The following is a 14,749-nucleotide window of genomic DNA, read 5'->3' as shown; positions in this document are numbered from 1 at the left end:
CAGATGTGTATCAAGATCAATCACAGTCACATTTATATACTGAAACGATTGGGCTCTCGAAGTAACGTACCCGTTAAGAGTATAAGTAGTGGGTGAAAACCGCTGATTGAGATAATTGCGCATTTCGGTGCTTCTATATTCACGTAATGTTCTCGCTATCTGGTATTAGTATCTATTCAGTAGTATCTTTCTATCACAAGCTGTACAATTACCATCAAATTTTAAATAATTTGCATACAATTTATATAGAGCTTTGATTTTAAGCTTGCCGTTCGATGCGTTCTTTAATATTTCGTGCTAGTACGCAAAGGAAGATTCTTCCGGCACCTTTGATGGGAATCACTTAGAGGCTGAAGTACATCCTTTAACGAACGCTTTTTGTTTTCGAATGTATTGAATTTAGATAGGGTATGGTTAACAGAGGAACTTAAAGCCTAGAAGTAGCTACAATTAACACACAGTGCTACGATAAGATGGAAACAGCCAGCTTTTTATGTGACTCAATGTATCTCCGATAGCTTCGTTTTATTCAACGAAATCCGCAGTTTTGATCTCTCACGGAAAAAGAACATTACTTGCATTACTTTTAATGTAATGGAAAACCTTGCAACCAATACCTAGTGATGTCATTTAATTAAAACACAAAAACATATCTATCGTGTTTTATACATACTCCAAAAACAAAGCTCACCTTACATCATACGCCCTCTTTTCTAACCAGTCCATGAATGCTTGACGGTCGAACCACCGCAGACAATGAAAAAACTTAATTCCGTGCTACAAATAAGGTTTAACTCAGCTGAAGGGTGAATTTATAATATTAAATTCATATGTGAAAATATGTGAAAATTGTTTTTTTACATCCAGTCATTGTGAAATGAATCAAACAGTTTACGACGGGTTGCGCCCGTGGAAGAGGCTAAAAAGTTATTGCGGAAAAATGTTAGTTTCTGAAACTGTTTTCGCTAGCGCACGGGCCAGACCAGAAATGCCCTCAACAATCATAAAGGCTCTGCGCTTTTGGATTAAAATTAACATTTGTAGGTGAAAAGTTACAACTCAAGATGCGTGCCGCATTTGTTCACGTTCCAAGTCGCGCTGTCTGGTGAAGGTTTAGATAATGAGGATGAAAATTTTGCTTTAGCACAACTACACACCTCACACACATTCACGTTTTCGGAAGCCAAATTGAGACAATTGGACTTCGAACATGGATAAAGACCTTAGCAATAAAACCTGCATTTCAACCTATTATAAACGGTTAGTGTAAAAAAGTTAAGTTCGTGTTCTAAAACGGAATTTATTATTCTCTAGATATATACACGCCGGAGAGAATCTACATACGTGCATGCGTCATATGAGATATCGAAAGATTGCCTTCTAGAATATTCTAGGCAATCGCTTTCTATAGGTTCTAAGGAACTTTGTCCCCCCAAGTAGCAGCTAACATACCGAAATTATACGTTTTTCGCTGTGACCATAGGTCTGTCATCACCAGATTTTCCGTAGCTTGGCATTAGAATGGGTACCTTGGCCAATTAACCTGCTCGGTTCATTTTTCTAATTATTCTTTGAGTTATATGTAACCGAATTAAATAACAAATCATTTAAGGAGCTGTATTGATGAGGCTTCTGAGCTCTATCGTTCACATTAATTCGCACTTATATGCATATACACAATTTAAAGTATACATCGTATACACATATTTCGGTATCATAGTGTGATTATACTATATTGGAATTTTTTTTTCAAATGAAGTGGACTCAGCTTATTAGAAAATGCTTTAAAATTGTCGGTCTAAAAACTGCTACTTAGTAGAGTTCGCGAATTTCGTTCAGAAATCGGTTCCATATATGCGGTACTCAAAAAGCAAAGTATTGGATGGCTAAAGACCTCTGCAACCAATGGAGTCCCCAAAACTTTCGTCTTAAAGAAATAATTTAAAACCATTGGGAATAAAGGCATGTAAGCTTTGAACGAACAATCAGGGGGGACTATTTATTTTTGATGTCTTACCGATAAGTCATCTACGCATAACATTTTATAGAAAGAGCATTGAAATTCGAAACCCATTTCATATGTTTATAGAATACTATACCAGAAACAATTCGGAAGCACTAATTGTTTAAAATGAAAGGATTTACGTTTATTCAGTGTTGAATGGTCCTTAACAGAATAAGATTTGCCCTACCACAATACCATAATTCTTAAATAGTTTAATAGCTGTCTCAAGGCGTTTCAGTGCAACTTGTATGCTTTCGTTTAAGTACGTTGGTTTTACACCCTGTCGGAGGGTAGTGCCTTTCCCACGCAAATTACTTGATACTTTAAGGAGCGTTTGATACTCATTTACTAAGCATCAGAGGGAGTTGATCTCAAGATAATGAACATTTTCTCCGCTAATGTTTTCGTCTTTAGCTTTCCTACCGCGAGATTAACAGAGAACACTATAATCTTCTGAAGAAAAACCAGTCTGTATATGTAGAGAAACCTAAGATATAAGCAACACAAATGGCCAACGTATCTGAGTAATCATTGCTTTTTCTTTCCGTAGAGTTAACTACTGCGCCAGTTTTAAGTAAAGTTATGTAAAGGGTAAAAGTTTTTGCATTAAATGTTTGTTCGATCACGACCTTCGGTTGGGTATGATTGCTTTATAAATATTGATATAAAAACAAAAATAAAATAGGTGTATGAAGTGGTATATAGCATAAACTAAAGCTAATTTAACCCCTCAAAATTTCAGTAACAAGTAACTGAATTCTTTAGGTGAAGACATCTATCAAAAAAAAAAGAAATTCAGTAAAATCGTGAGACTATAATCTGACCATATGCTAATTAACACGCCTTGAAAAAGAGAAAACGTGGAAATTATTAGCAGGTTATGTGGGTTACTTGAAACATAGCTGATAATAAAGATTAGCTATTAACCAGTGCTTCAGTCTCGAGACTGCTGCTTCTTCACGAAAATATTCTTGCACGCGCCGGTCGGAATTAATTGTAAACTACCAGCGAAAAGGCATAACGTGAAATGCACTTCAGGGATCTCTTAACAGTCCTGATCTGCTTGAACTGTTGCCAGTGGAAAAATAATAGAACATTTTTTGAAATACTTGAAAACTTAACAATTAATGTGAATTTCTGAATTAAAGAAAATATAGAAAATATGTGAGAGGTTAATAGCAAGGCTCGATACAATACAGCTTATGGCTCGCGGCTCTTCCTAAGACCAACAAAAACCTCACTTAAAGATGAGGATTCTTTAATACTAACGAAATTTTTGATGAATCCGTGAATATAATGACAGCTATATCCAATAACCTCATTGTTGAAAGATGGGTGATGATTACCGGCAGTAAAACCAGTAAATCGAAGGATGCTACCAAACGGAATCTAGTCAGTTCACTCGTGAAGTATTCAAAGCTGTTAATACTGTATCAATTAAGTAAGTGATGTCGATTCGTTCAAATTTAAAAATAGCGCATCTGCTATTGAAGTAAATACCTATTTATGTAAATTTCTAAGTGTACTGCAGAAGGAAAAACAGCAAATTGGCTTTATGCTAAACAACAACAAGTGGCTCGGCATCAAAGCCTGTTCTTGTTAGCTGTGAGGAAAGTCTAATCAAATTAAAGAACGTTTTTATAGAAAGTGGCACTACAAAGGTGGCGGTACCATTTGTATTGTCATGCAAGCTCAAAGCTCCGGTAAAATAGAGCGAACACTCGTGTGTGAACCTGCATAAAATATTAAATAAATATTTCAATCTAAATCCTAATAAGCTAGTAACGAAGGACTAAAAATAAATAAAAACATTTCCGTACTTTAACATTCGAATAAAGAAGTATTGTTAGGTACTAATATATGCAGCAATTAATTTCATATAGACGTTCCATTATAAATAAATAAATGCAACTTAAAAACATTTAAAAAAGTTCTAATATAGTCATTTATTAACATCTAACACGTTCGTCTTGTTTACTTGAAAGGAAGACAAATTAAATAGATATCATTGTAACCGCAAAAAATATACAATGGAGGAAATAATAAGTGCACTTATGTGGCTGTTTGAAATAGCAGAACGAACGGCCATGAAAGACTCGCTCTTTGCGATAAAGCTAGGTTAATCCGCTTCATTCTAGTAGCAGCGCTGGAATGTCTGGCGTTGTGGCTAAAATTGAGAAGATTTTCAACGACTGTCAGATTTGCAGTCGTCCTTGGTCAAGTTCGGCGAGAGGAAACTCAAACGATACTCTGAAGAATACGAGTGGCTCGTGAAGGAACAGAAATGGCCATCGGAGTGCGTCCTAAGGAGGCGCGTAGACGTTTGCAAAGACTAAATTTTGTTCTATTTGAAGATCGCTCCAGGTTGAGAAGTTATTTGGGACGCCTTCTGGAGAAAACAGGCCCTGCAGAACAATTCTTCCATGAATGCAGAAAGATCGTTAAGGCGTTTAGTGAGGTTGTTAGTGCCAAGCGATCTCCGCTCACGAGATGCGTGTGAATGCTTTTGAGTGGCATTCGAAAAACGGCGAAAACGGCTAATTTTCTCGATACGGAGAGGGTAACTCTCTTTGTTTGGGTGGTTCGGCTAGGATGGTTAGACTACCTCCTAAAGGAGTCTTGCATCTGTTGGTAGGAGTGTTTGTACTAGCTTCGCATTAAATGAGCACGGTCCTTTTCGATGACGGGAGTACGAACTCCCACCAGCTCTATCGCCACGAACGTCTACAACGATGTCGACGTTGTGGCGCATAAACTATTAAGCTATGCAAACCACTGGTCATACGGTGTACGTGTGATCAGTGTTCTGCAAGAAGGTTAGAAAGTAGATGATTTCTTACTCAGACGAGGCACCTTTTACCGTTTTGATCCGAGAAACTTACGACTGTAAGTTCTTCGGAAAGATCGAGCGAAAGCAAGGAGAGCCGCAGGATGTCAGTTGGCGCGATGAGAACATCTCGCTATGGTTAACGTGGTCAAGTCAGAACGAAGCGACAAGTTTACCGCTATATAGGGGGTAAGAGAGGATGGCACTAAAAAAACTTGTTCTTGCCAGTCAACGACAAAGCTAAGCTAATTTACTTTATTTCGCATTAATTTACATAGATATTTATATGTAGTACACAACATATGGATAACGAACCCATCGTAGTGAGAAAAAATTACGGTAGAGGTTTACGATATTAAAGATGACAGTTTCATTAAATCGTACTGGAAAACAATTTCGGAACACGATCGCAGCTTGAGGACTCACACGAGGCACGAAACCGGTGATGTACTCACGAGCCATTCAAAGATCATGAAACCGGTAATGCACTCACGAGCCATTCAAAGATTATGAAACCGGTGATGCGTTCACAAGCCATTCAGAGATCACGAAACCGGTGATGCACTCACGAAGCATATCACGAAGGTGATAAAATAAGAATTAGACCTAATTAGTAGCAATTAAAAACAACAAAGATTTGAGCAGTAGGCTACGATAATGCGAATTCTTTTAAGACACCTGCACGGATAGTGTCTCGAGTAAGATACGTTCCTTGTCATTTATTTTCTCAATAAATGTGGAGATTTGCACTTTCACGGGTTAAAAAACGGAAGATGTGATTGTATTTGCTTTCTTTAAGCATGTTAATAATTCATAATAATTTTATATGGTGAAAACTGGGGGCATTGGACATAATAAAGTATATTTATTATATATATATATATAAATATATACTTTAACTTTATCCTGTGTATAGGCAGGGATAAGTTACGATTATGTCCAGTGCCCCCGGTTTTGTATGTATATATATATAATGTATAAAATATAAAATATAAAAAATGTATTTTTACATTTTTTTTTTACTAATAAGGATGTTTTTCTCTTAGATTGATCTATTCTTGATCTAATATAAGATTGACGCAATTTTGGGTGGATATATATATATATAAAAAATAAAACACTAATTCCATCACTATCATCTGGTGCTTTGTGGTGCTTACTCAATGAAACGTTACTATTTAACCTACACTATCCTAAATTTGTTGTGATTTTAATCCTAAAAATACAATGAGCTGTATTTTGTATATATATTGCTATATTAAAGCTAATGTGCACTACTAGGGTGTGTTACATGTAAAGTTGCACTTACATTACTTGCCACTTAAACTGGTATTGGCTGGGTGAGGGCAACGGTGCATAAAAATTGCTCTTCATTGAAACTAGACTCACTCAGCTTAGTATGTTCACGAAGAAAAAAATACATGACCGATCGCAAAATGGCCTGCTTTCATACACAGTGTTCGCTATAATTACAGTATTGTCATATATTAGCGGTTAGCACTTATTAACAGGGGAAACAACCGACAATAAATAATAGTTGTAATTTCTTAAGCTTGCATTCAATAGTGTTAGTAGAAAGTGACTAAATTTAAATTTAAAATTAAACTGTTTTCTTTCAGTCTATGTAACATACCCATGAAATGTATTGACTCACACTTAGTTACTGACTAGGAACAAGCACAAGTGGAATTAACTCTTGGAATCTCCTATGAGACCTTGTACTTGTAAACTACACATCAATGATCTCTAAGAATTTTGTATTGACATGGAACATATGCATTTCGACGATAATATGTGAGTCCTCGCAAATTAAATGACATGTCATATCACTAAACAATTAACAGAAATAAGTCATTGATAGACTGTAAGTAATGTCTCTCTCAAAACTAAAATACTTGAGTAAAAGCATTTAAGTGTCAGGATCATATTAGTCGATTTCACCATCCACATAGCAATAAAAAATGAGTGCGCCTGTCCTTTATATATATATATATTGTCTTGCTTAAGCTGAACTTCAAGTATTTTAGTTTTGAGACAGACATTGTTTATACTCGATCAATGGATTATTTTCGTTAAGTGTCTGGTAATATTATCTGTCAGATCATCCCTAGTGTTGCTATGGGGATTTACATATTAATAGCAAAGTACTAAGAAGCTACATGTCGAGATACACATATTCAAAAAAGCAGGAAAAGTTCAGGCCCGGTTGCGCGATGTCGAAAATCTCTTTAAAGAAATCTACTTTTCACTTATACAATCATATATCCTGCATGTTCTACTTTTATTCAAAGCCAATTATAATATAAGATTACAGCCTTTAATCGGTCTCCAATAAAAAGTAACACACATGTTAAAAAAAAAAACGTATAAATTTTTCCATTTTTAAATATATGGAGCTGTCCTATGCAAACAAAAGGAATCTAAAGATAGGCAGAAGCTACATGAATGTTTGTAAAACTCGTTGCAGTACAAATGAGAAGGATATTTATTGAACAATCCATTAATAGGCTTTTATAATAGCCATAGGCTTACAAACACCAAAGGAGTATTTCCCAAACTTTCCATTTAACGAAGCATTTCTTGATAATTACGAGAGGCTGAATGTACATATATTTCTTATTGACTGATCAAGACGTTTTAAATACGCGCGAAGTTTACAATATTAAATATGTAATATAAATTAGCCGGTCTGGAATCTTCTCATTTTTTCTAAGTACCGGTAGCTTTTTGCTTTATACTTTTATATGACGTAATTCGCTGCTTAGTCGCCATAGGTGTCTGTTATCTTCTCATTTTTTCTATGTACCGGTAACTTTTTACTTTATAGTTTTATATGACATAATTCGCTGTTCAGTCGCCGTAGGTTAGATATTTTCTTGAAGCCATTGAAGCTTCACTTCGTTTGAAGAAATATCAACGAGGTGCAGCACAACAAAGTTGCTTTTGTTTTTAGTACCATCGCGATTTAGCGTTATTATGGTATTTCACACCCTTTCGGTAAAAATATAAAAAAAACAAAAAAAAGCCGTTTCAACCCTTACTGAAACTGGAACCTCCCGCTTATTTTCATGACACAAATCAATAGCGATATTAACGTATCTACCTTCTGTTGAGTCTGATTACTTTGATTCACTAGGAACTCTTATAAGTTGCTTTTCTTCAAGTTTTATTCCAAGAAGGCTTTTATGTACGGGAAAATACAACGAACATCGAAGAGTTGTTTGAGAAGACAGGCGTTCTGAAAGTAACTGAAAGAAAAAATACATAACTGGCTAATTTAATTTTAACATTGACTGATACCCTGGCCGATCACGTATTGAGATTATTTGGAACGATGAAAAGCTAAATAGTTATCAGTATAACTCTGCCTGTGAGATCTATCAGCGTTATATATCCCAGTAAAAGATAAAATCTCCTGATTAGCAAATGCTAAAACACTACACTGATAACCCTGAGCATATGGCTATGTGTTACCATTGTAGTATTCGGTGTTGCTTGCTAGCAAAACAGTCCCAGATTCATTATTACTCACGCAAATATGGACTACTTTACGTTGTCATTCGTAACTGACGACTCTCGGGCAGATTTGGCGTAAAAATATATATCTGTGCCTTGATGCTCACATACTTTATATATATATATATATATATAAAATCGAAAATTCCAATCGAATCACTTTAATTGAGACAATTAATACAGCTAAGTTGATCATCAGCTCGTTATACGACACCCGGTTTTAAGCTTGTTCTCGTTGCTGCGTTTGGGATGCAACTTCCAATGAACTTAATTCGCAATTTCACAGTAGAGTAGAATATCAAAAAAAAATTATTTTGTGGTGTTTAATGCTACTGCAGCACTAGGTTTTCTAGGAACGTTCATAAGTCTTAGGAGGAGGCAGAGAAAAGATCATGGGTAAATTTTTCGCGGGTTGCGGAGCGTAGCTCAAGAGAAAAAAAGTTGCAACGCAGCCCAGATAGAAAGCCAATTAAAGGCAAAAAGGCTTTAGGGAAAGGATAGCGAAGTAAGTGAAGGTGAGGCATAACAACTTCGTAACCCTTTATGATATGAAACAAGCTTTACAAAGAAAATGACTGAATTTCTTCTTTCCTAAATATATCTCTAACTAGTAGGAAGTAACCTAATAGATATCTGGCTAGTTTAGGAGGTAGTATAGTGATTTTTACTGCAGACAAAAAATATTTAAAAAAAAAATCATTTGATGTTGAAACCTCATTGAAACCTAAGGTTGAGGCGCGATCATAGCGAGAAATGTTTACGGAAACCTATGCAGAATATTTGCGTGACCAAATTATCCAATCGGGAGCTGCGGAGCCCTACAAATATTTTTTCTTTCGTGGTGTCTACTGAAATGATTTGCTATTTTATGATTTCCGATGCTCCGTTAATCTTCAAAATCTTCAGTGAGCAGAACGGGATTTCAAAGCTCAAAAGAATTGTATTGCATACTGTGCTACTTAATTAACTGTGGTGAGTTTAAAAAATGGTCTGTGGCGAGTTTCCTTCCTTCGATCAGTTTTAGTTACTATATATAGCTATAGAATAACCTAGTAGCTTATTTTTCTTACTTTTGTAATCTAAAGAGGTCCAGGTGCGGTTCTGTGAGTGGCATTATATGTAAGATAGCTTTCAAATAATGGAAGCCAAAGGTTGCGCAACGTAACAAAGTGGTGTTTTTACAGCCTGCTGGAAACGTTATCGTTTTGCACGAGTGACACTACGCAGAGTGTTTAACAATTCTTGGTAGTTAGAAAGTGATAAATTTAATAAGAGGAGCATTAGTTTTGATTGGATCGTAGAAATACAAAGCACTTTTTGTACGACGCTATAATTTCTGTGAAAATAGCATGAAGGATATTACTTAGAAAACTATGCGACGCAATAGAATCACAGCCTTATCAAAGGAAACAAAGTTGCAAATCGCGATGTCTTTTAATTTACATAATGTTCAACTAATCGCGTTATCATTTGCACTTTTGTAATTTCGTTCAGATACCTCTACGGGATACACGTGCAAACCATGCCCCATTGGAATGACCGGTGATGGTAAAACATGCCGTTGGGCCAACAAGTGCGCGGATCAGCCATGCTATTCCGGTGTTCAATGTACGAACATTGATGTTCCTCCGGGATTCAGGTTTGTTAAGACCCGTACCACTTCCATCTAATTACGTATACCTAAAAAACGTTACCAAATTGTACACTGCAGCTAACATTCCAAACACAACTTATGTATATGGGAAGTTCGCCTTGTTTTGGATAATCTCACCTTTGAATTCCCGCTTCTCTGCTTTGCTACCCATTTCTTGTGATAGACAGAAGAATGTCACAGCTAATGAAAATAAGTTTTTGTTATGAATAAGGTTTTTTCATTAAATTAGAATGTATAGGAAGTATTCATTTTATAAGTCTTTTGGAATATAAACATTCCAGTACAGGGATTAGTTTGGCTGGAACAATTAGCTGTCTTCTCTTTAGATAAATGTATCGGTGCTCTGTCGTTGCGACAACTCAGACATATGTTTTTCCGTGGGTAATGGTAACTGGCAGCCACACGCCGACGTCTCACCATGTTATGGATGCCACCTAACTTCGTATACTTACAAGTTACCTGCGTAGTGCTCCAGAACTCATTCCATTTAATTTTGTAATTCCGTCCTCAGTATACACAGAACTCGTTATGCTTTAGTTTTCTCGATTAAGGCTCATCCTGGAACGTCTTTAACATCAAGAATACAATAAACAGGATGAAACATTTCTCTACAATAAACTTTTACTCTCTCTCGAATCGAGTCGTGACGAGGCCTACTGATCTAATAAAGCCTATTTGAGGAATATTAGTGACTTCCTTTTTGTCTAAAACGAACTTTTGCTAAAGTTTTTTTGTTGGAATAGGGAAACTGATTGTCTGAAGAAGAATGTCAATGATTTATGTGAGCCTCCGCAGCTAAAATTTCAATTTATACGGGAAGAATACACGCTTGAAATCGCTGGTTCTAGGCTTTCGAAGTATTCAAACGTTGCGTTTTTCCACTCAGTAATTGAGTTGCGCTTTCTTCGATGATTTGGCCCATTAGTATTGCTTTTCTGCAATCTGTTTTCATTCCCTATTCAAAACGACTTGAACTTCCTGGAACTAAACATTTATTTAACCTTCTTACGTGTTTTTTTCCATGTTTTGATGTTCCGTTTTAAGTTTTTATATTAGGTAGAAGCAGCAACTTGTGCATGTTTTGGCCTTAAAATGTACTACGGTGTCGACATCGTTTGTTACGCCTTGTGTTGTTAGTCGGACGCTGCAGTAAAACTTTTTCCCTCTCAAGTAAGGTTGAATGAAAACATGACTTGAAAAAAAAACAGACAAAATACGGACAAATATACTTATTTGATTCAATGATCTTTTGCATAGCTATAATTTCTTTTGCGTTCTATTTTAGCATTTAAAAATATATTTCTGGCTGAGATTAGATCATTTACATTGTAAAATCGTTTGCTTCTTATTGTAACTACTACAGACAACAGCCGCCCACGAAACTGCTGTGAATATATTTCTACGGATAGTAGGGTGTGACATTGCGCAAAGATGCTTTTATTTTTTACTTACTGCAATTTTAAGTGACTGAATAGTACGCCTACTTATTGAGTCACTTGTCTTTAAATTGAGGAAGTTGTCACCCCAATTAAATTTATTAGATGCATTCCAAGATTTGTTTATTCTCCCTCTATTCTGAAACGACAGGGAGGCAACATTGGGTACGATTAATGCATATTGTAGTAAACGTTGCTTAGCCGGGGGCGCTACTGGGCGATGATAGCGAATCATTGCATTCCTTTATTTGGCTAGTAGCAAATTGCACGAGTTTGTATATAAGTTACAGTAATAAAAAAAGTGAGTGTTATATATGTGTGACATAGACGCAAGGTTAGATCCGCACCGTTCTTGCCTTTGAATTGACCAGTTTGATTCATCGATGTTACACTCTAGCTAAACTGAAGCAGAAATCTCGCAGTTATTCTGCCCCATTTACCACGTTACTTATTTACAATTATTTAGTCAACCCATAAGAACGAATATAACGCGTTTTATGTGCGTCATACCTAGTCTAACGTACCCCTTAGTTTAGTTACTAACCTACGCTATGCGGTTTTTTTTAATTAGAATATTCCAACAGTTATTTGTATAGACAATCGGCTACAATATTTTTCGAGACCCCACTGTTTCCCTCGACTGCTGTTGCAACTCCCAGATTACGTAGATCATATTTCACTATTTGATAAATGTTATAGTTCGTGTTCGTCAATCCATGGTTTCAGAACAGTTATTCAGTACAGTATGTTACTCCTATTACTCTGCCTGAATTATTCCATTTTACTATTGAAATATCTGTTAGCCTTTTTATTTTGTTAACACGTCAATGCCTCTATGTACCTTGTTTCAGGAAGAAATAATTCAGCTTAACTCCAAATTAACACCATAAACACATAAGAATGTTACTCCATTTATACGTTTAGTTTACCTTCGACAAAAGGCCAGCCTAAGGCCTTACCTTAAACCCTTTAATAGTTATGGAATGCGTGGTTGCGATTTTAACGCCCGTTGCATATGTTCCGTGTCTTTAGTTCAATAAATCCTGCTTTCCGAAAAAAATGTTTACCCTATCGAGAGTACGAACTATACGTGGTTCGGATTCCATAGACCGCGTCGCAAATTAACCATATTAGCGTAACGTTTCTCTATGTCAGTCAACTAACTATCTATCATCATCAATCAATCTAACATGGTTCTATAACTGCGATTTACTACATTTTTATTAACTTCACAATATTTAAGAAGTTTCTCACAAAATCGGAAGATCCGTAATCTCCTATTACCTTAAAGATCTTAAAGATGAATAATAGTTTCTACGTTTGTAATCATCTGCATGCCTTTGGATGTATTTTAGATGTGGCCGATGTCCCGAGGGCTTTACCGGAAACGGAACCCACTGTGAAGATATCAACGAATGTTCCCTTGCTAATCCGTGTTTCCCAGGTAAGTTGAACGTTATATGAAATTATGAGCAGTTGCAAACCCGTTCGTTATGTTTTGCGTGTATTTGAATGGAATTATTAATCAATTATCAATCAAGCGTTTTAAGTTTGACAATTTTTGCAAAAAATTGCAAAACTTAAAACACTAGCATAGATATACATTCCGTTCAATCCACGTGAAGATTAAACATTTGGCCATTTACAAACAAGAAATCGGACCGTCAATTTCAGCTCGGTTCAGATTTGATCGTTCCTAATCAACACGCAGTTTACAACTGACCTTGGGACGCATACTTTTAGTACTTAGGGATCCCTGAAGTATCTGTCGATAGATCTGAGCACAGCTAAATATCTTTAGAAGTGACATTTCCATAGACATTTTTGTGAGATTCCGGCATGCTTAGGATTAATCAACGTCTTTTATAGCCTTATATAGCAACATGGCAGACTAAATGACATCGGTTTTGTATTGATTAAGATTTTAAGCGTTACCGTCTGTACATCAGGACTTGTATGGCCTTACTGCGAGAAATATATGGCGGCACTCAAAAGGTCATATGTTTCAAATCATTTGCATGTAGCTTGTAACTACCACCAAACTCTGAAGTTGTATTACGCTCCATTCAAAACATTTTAACATTCGATTTACACAGATCACGCAAAAAAGTGCACGTAGTAATAGCTTTAATTTGTCATGCATTTGGAAGAAGTGTTTATTATTTTATGGTAGTGATGCATCTGATTGGAATTATCACTCGTATCCGCGGATAGCGACTCGAAGGCTGTACTTTTATTATCGTTTTGTGCTCTCAACACACATTTTACACAATTTTTGTTACTTCTGTGCATTATGTACATCGAATGCTCCAACTTGCTAAAAAATATAATTTAATGGTACTTTCTAAAGAGCGTAATGTTAAATGTGGCATTTTCAATACGATGATTAGTTATCTTGAGGGTAGCCAGTCTCCCTACGCCTAAAACTTTTTTAGGCTTTATATTTCTGCAAGGCTCGCCAAAAGTCATATCGATATTGGGAATTATGCTCTAAGGGAGATGCTTATAAAGTATTGCAAGCAACTATAGCTTTGAACCATAAAAATTTGAGGAACTACCGAAAGCTGTGAAGTACTTGCAGTCACCTTGAAACCCCCTGGTAAATAAAATCCAATTCCGTCAAAAAAGTCTAGACTGTTTTCCGTATCAATATCTGTCAAGCCGGTTGGACAGGCGAGCCTAAATAGCAGTAAAGGATTTCAAGCCCTTATTGTAAAGAAGCAAAACGAGCGAAACAGAGGAAAAGAGACTAAACCAATTTTGGCTTAAGAAAGGTTGATCGACTTTTGGGGTTATAGAACTAGGCTTGAAGCAAAAAAAAAAAATGAAAGAAAACGACGAAGAATCGGAGTCATTGTTTGAACTTTTTTCTTCTTCGCCTTTAACTTTATGTTAGATATGACTTTGGGCAAGAAAGTATACTAATACTGTAGAATTTCGCCTACGACGGAGTGTTCAGGCTACTTATGATGCAAGAAAGAAATACTCTATGCAGGTAACTTAACGTTAGTGATTACTGTGAGGACAGAAACAAAACTAGATAAGGCTAAATAAATAGATGAAGTGGCTATTCGATGAGCAAATACAACATTAAGCTAGTCTGTTATTTATTGGTTAAGAAGTGTGGCAAACTAAATGTCAACTCAAAGATATGTAGTCGAACTAGAAAGAGTGGTTCAACACGTGAAAATACGGACTGACCAGAGCCTAAGCGGAACCGCACACATGGAGCAAACGATAAAAGCTATTAAGGCAAAAAAAACAAAGGCTACGTAAAGAAAGCACGACGAATACTCGTCCTTCAGAAAATT

General features: G+C 36.1%; 1 protein-coding gene across 7 annotated transcripts in view; it reads left to right on the top strand.

The window, feature by feature from the left end:
• Window positions 1-14,749, top strand: part of Tsp (Thrombospondin) — a 128,298-nt gene that overhangs the window by 31,878 nt on the left and 81,671 nt on the right. For all 7 annotated transcript variants that reach the window (XR_015323157.1, XR_002671931.2, XM_086982742.1 and 4 more), the window contains 2 exons: window positions 9,843-9,987; window positions 12,794-12,882. Coding sequence is in view for 5 of the 7 variants with exons in the window: in XM_086982742.1 (XP_086838868.1) it covers window positions 9,843-9,987; window positions 12,794-12,882 (234 nt within the window). In the remaining 2 variants the exon portion in view is untranslated. The remainder of the gene's footprint in view (window positions 1-9,842; window positions 9,988-12,793; window positions 12,883-14,749) is intronic.

Source organism: Varroa destructor, unplaced genomic scaffold (genome assembly GCF_002443255.2).
Source record: "Varroa destructor unplaced genomic scaffold, Vdes_3.0 BEIS01000003.1, whole genome shotgun sequence".
Lineage (NCBI taxonomy): Eukaryota > Metazoa > Arthropoda > Arachnida > Mesostigmata > Varroidae > Varroa > Varroa destructor.
Note: the sequence above shows the minus strand (reverse complement) of the source record. Positions and strands in the feature narration are given on the sequence as shown.